The 1,393-nt window shown below is 40.8% G+C and overlaps 1 protein-coding gene across 1 annotated transcript in view; it reads right to left on the bottom strand.

Moving 5' to 3' along the window:
* Positions 1-1,324, bottom strand: part of LOC121813071 (sodium/hydrogen exchanger 9B2-like) — a gene marked incomplete at its 5' end in the record, with an annotated part of 6,861 nt that extends 5,537 nt beyond the window's left edge. The window contains 4 exon segments of the mRNA XM_042216549.1: positions 18-109; positions 604-740; positions 931-1,039; positions 1,175-1,324. Coding sequence (XP_042072483.1) covers positions 18-109; positions 604-740; positions 931-1,039; positions 1,175-1,324 — 488 coding nt within the window.
* Between the last annotated feature and the right edge of the window lie 69 nt (positions 1,325-1,393).

A 1,393-nucleotide genomic window follows, 5' to 3' on the forward strand; every position in this document is an offset into this window, starting at 1 on the left:
TGATCAAGATGGCTAACACCGCTAATGTTAGCACATCCAAACCAAACTTAATTAAGGCCTCGTCCCCTTCCTTCCTCGCCATGTCCAATGCCTTGGAGCCAATGGCAGCCTAGCACATACAGACATAAATAACTGCTCAGGAGAAGTGCAGATTAACAATGAAGGAGTGTATCGTTAAGATCACAGAGGTTGTTTTAAGGGAAACAACAGTACTTTTTTAGTTCTTAGTCATAACTGAGGAAGATGTATAGGACCTTGGGTTTCATGACTAATGACAAACTAGAACATGTTTATGAGATTAACGTAGTAATTTAGGTTTTCGAAGTCAATAAAGAGAATTCAGGAACCATGTAGGTAGTTCTAATCAATTCAATCTAGTGATTTCAGTGGTTTATATAAAACACAGGATGTGTGTGGATAATTTTAGTAGCTGTTCTGGACACCAGTGGCATTTTAGGAGTGTTAAGAGACGTTATGGATCCTTTAGAAGTTTCTGGATAAGTCTGAGGTGCTTCTAGTTCTGGTTTAATAAAGTCGGGTACATTATTCTTGAAAAATGAATATCTTCTAGCAGTCTAATATCAGGATTACACACTCACAGACCTGCACAGTAGCTTTAGGCAGCCAGGCCACAGAAATGAAGAGCTTCTCTTTTAGGTTGAATCCTCCGTAATGAACCAACAGGAAGGTGACAAGTAGACGGATCACCAGACCAATAAGAATGCAGGCCATACCCAGACCTAAGGGCATAGACACAACAACAAAGAGGAAACCAGTATCTTAAATTTCCTCAAGCCGTGAAATGTTTTGCTCTGCAGGTTAAAGCTCTTTGATTACTGGGCCCACTGGGCTCCTAGTAACTGAGAACAAAATCTAGAAACAAATGGAGCAAAGTCTAACTGAAATATACTGGTAGCATAATGTTCTTACCCACAGTGCTTGGGCTGAGTGCTTTAATCGTGATCTCAGCTCCAATCAGACCAAAGAGAAGTGGCTGAAATACATCCCATGACCGACCAACTATTTCTGCTACTGGTGCCTGATTGCGAAGTTAGAGATACCTGGATTAACCACATTCCATAGTGCCAGCCATTAAAAGACATGTTGATTTAGGGTAAACATGACAAAATCCAAGGGGCAGGATGCAGGTTAAAGTGATCCTGATATATGATACCTTTTCAGTCTTCCAGCCCAGTGCAGCCAGGAAAGCCAGCACCAGTGTACAGAGACTTCCAGCTCCAGCAAAACCAATAACATTACTGGTGAAGACTGAAAATATGGACAGACCCAGCAACATGAGGGTCCTCCTCAATACCAGATCCTCCTGCGATCAGACAGAAGATATTAAAGACACATTTTATGAACAATTAAAAAAGGAAAAATCATATTAATA

Source organism: Haplochromis burtoni, unplaced genomic scaffold (assembly GCF_018398535.1).
Source record: "Haplochromis burtoni strain Fernald_Lab_line unplaced genomic scaffold, NCSU_Asbu1 Contig_1108, whole genome shotgun sequence".
In the NCBI taxonomy this organism is placed as follows: Eukaryota; Metazoa; Chordata; class Actinopteri; order Cichliformes; family Cichlidae; genus Haplochromis; species Haplochromis burtoni.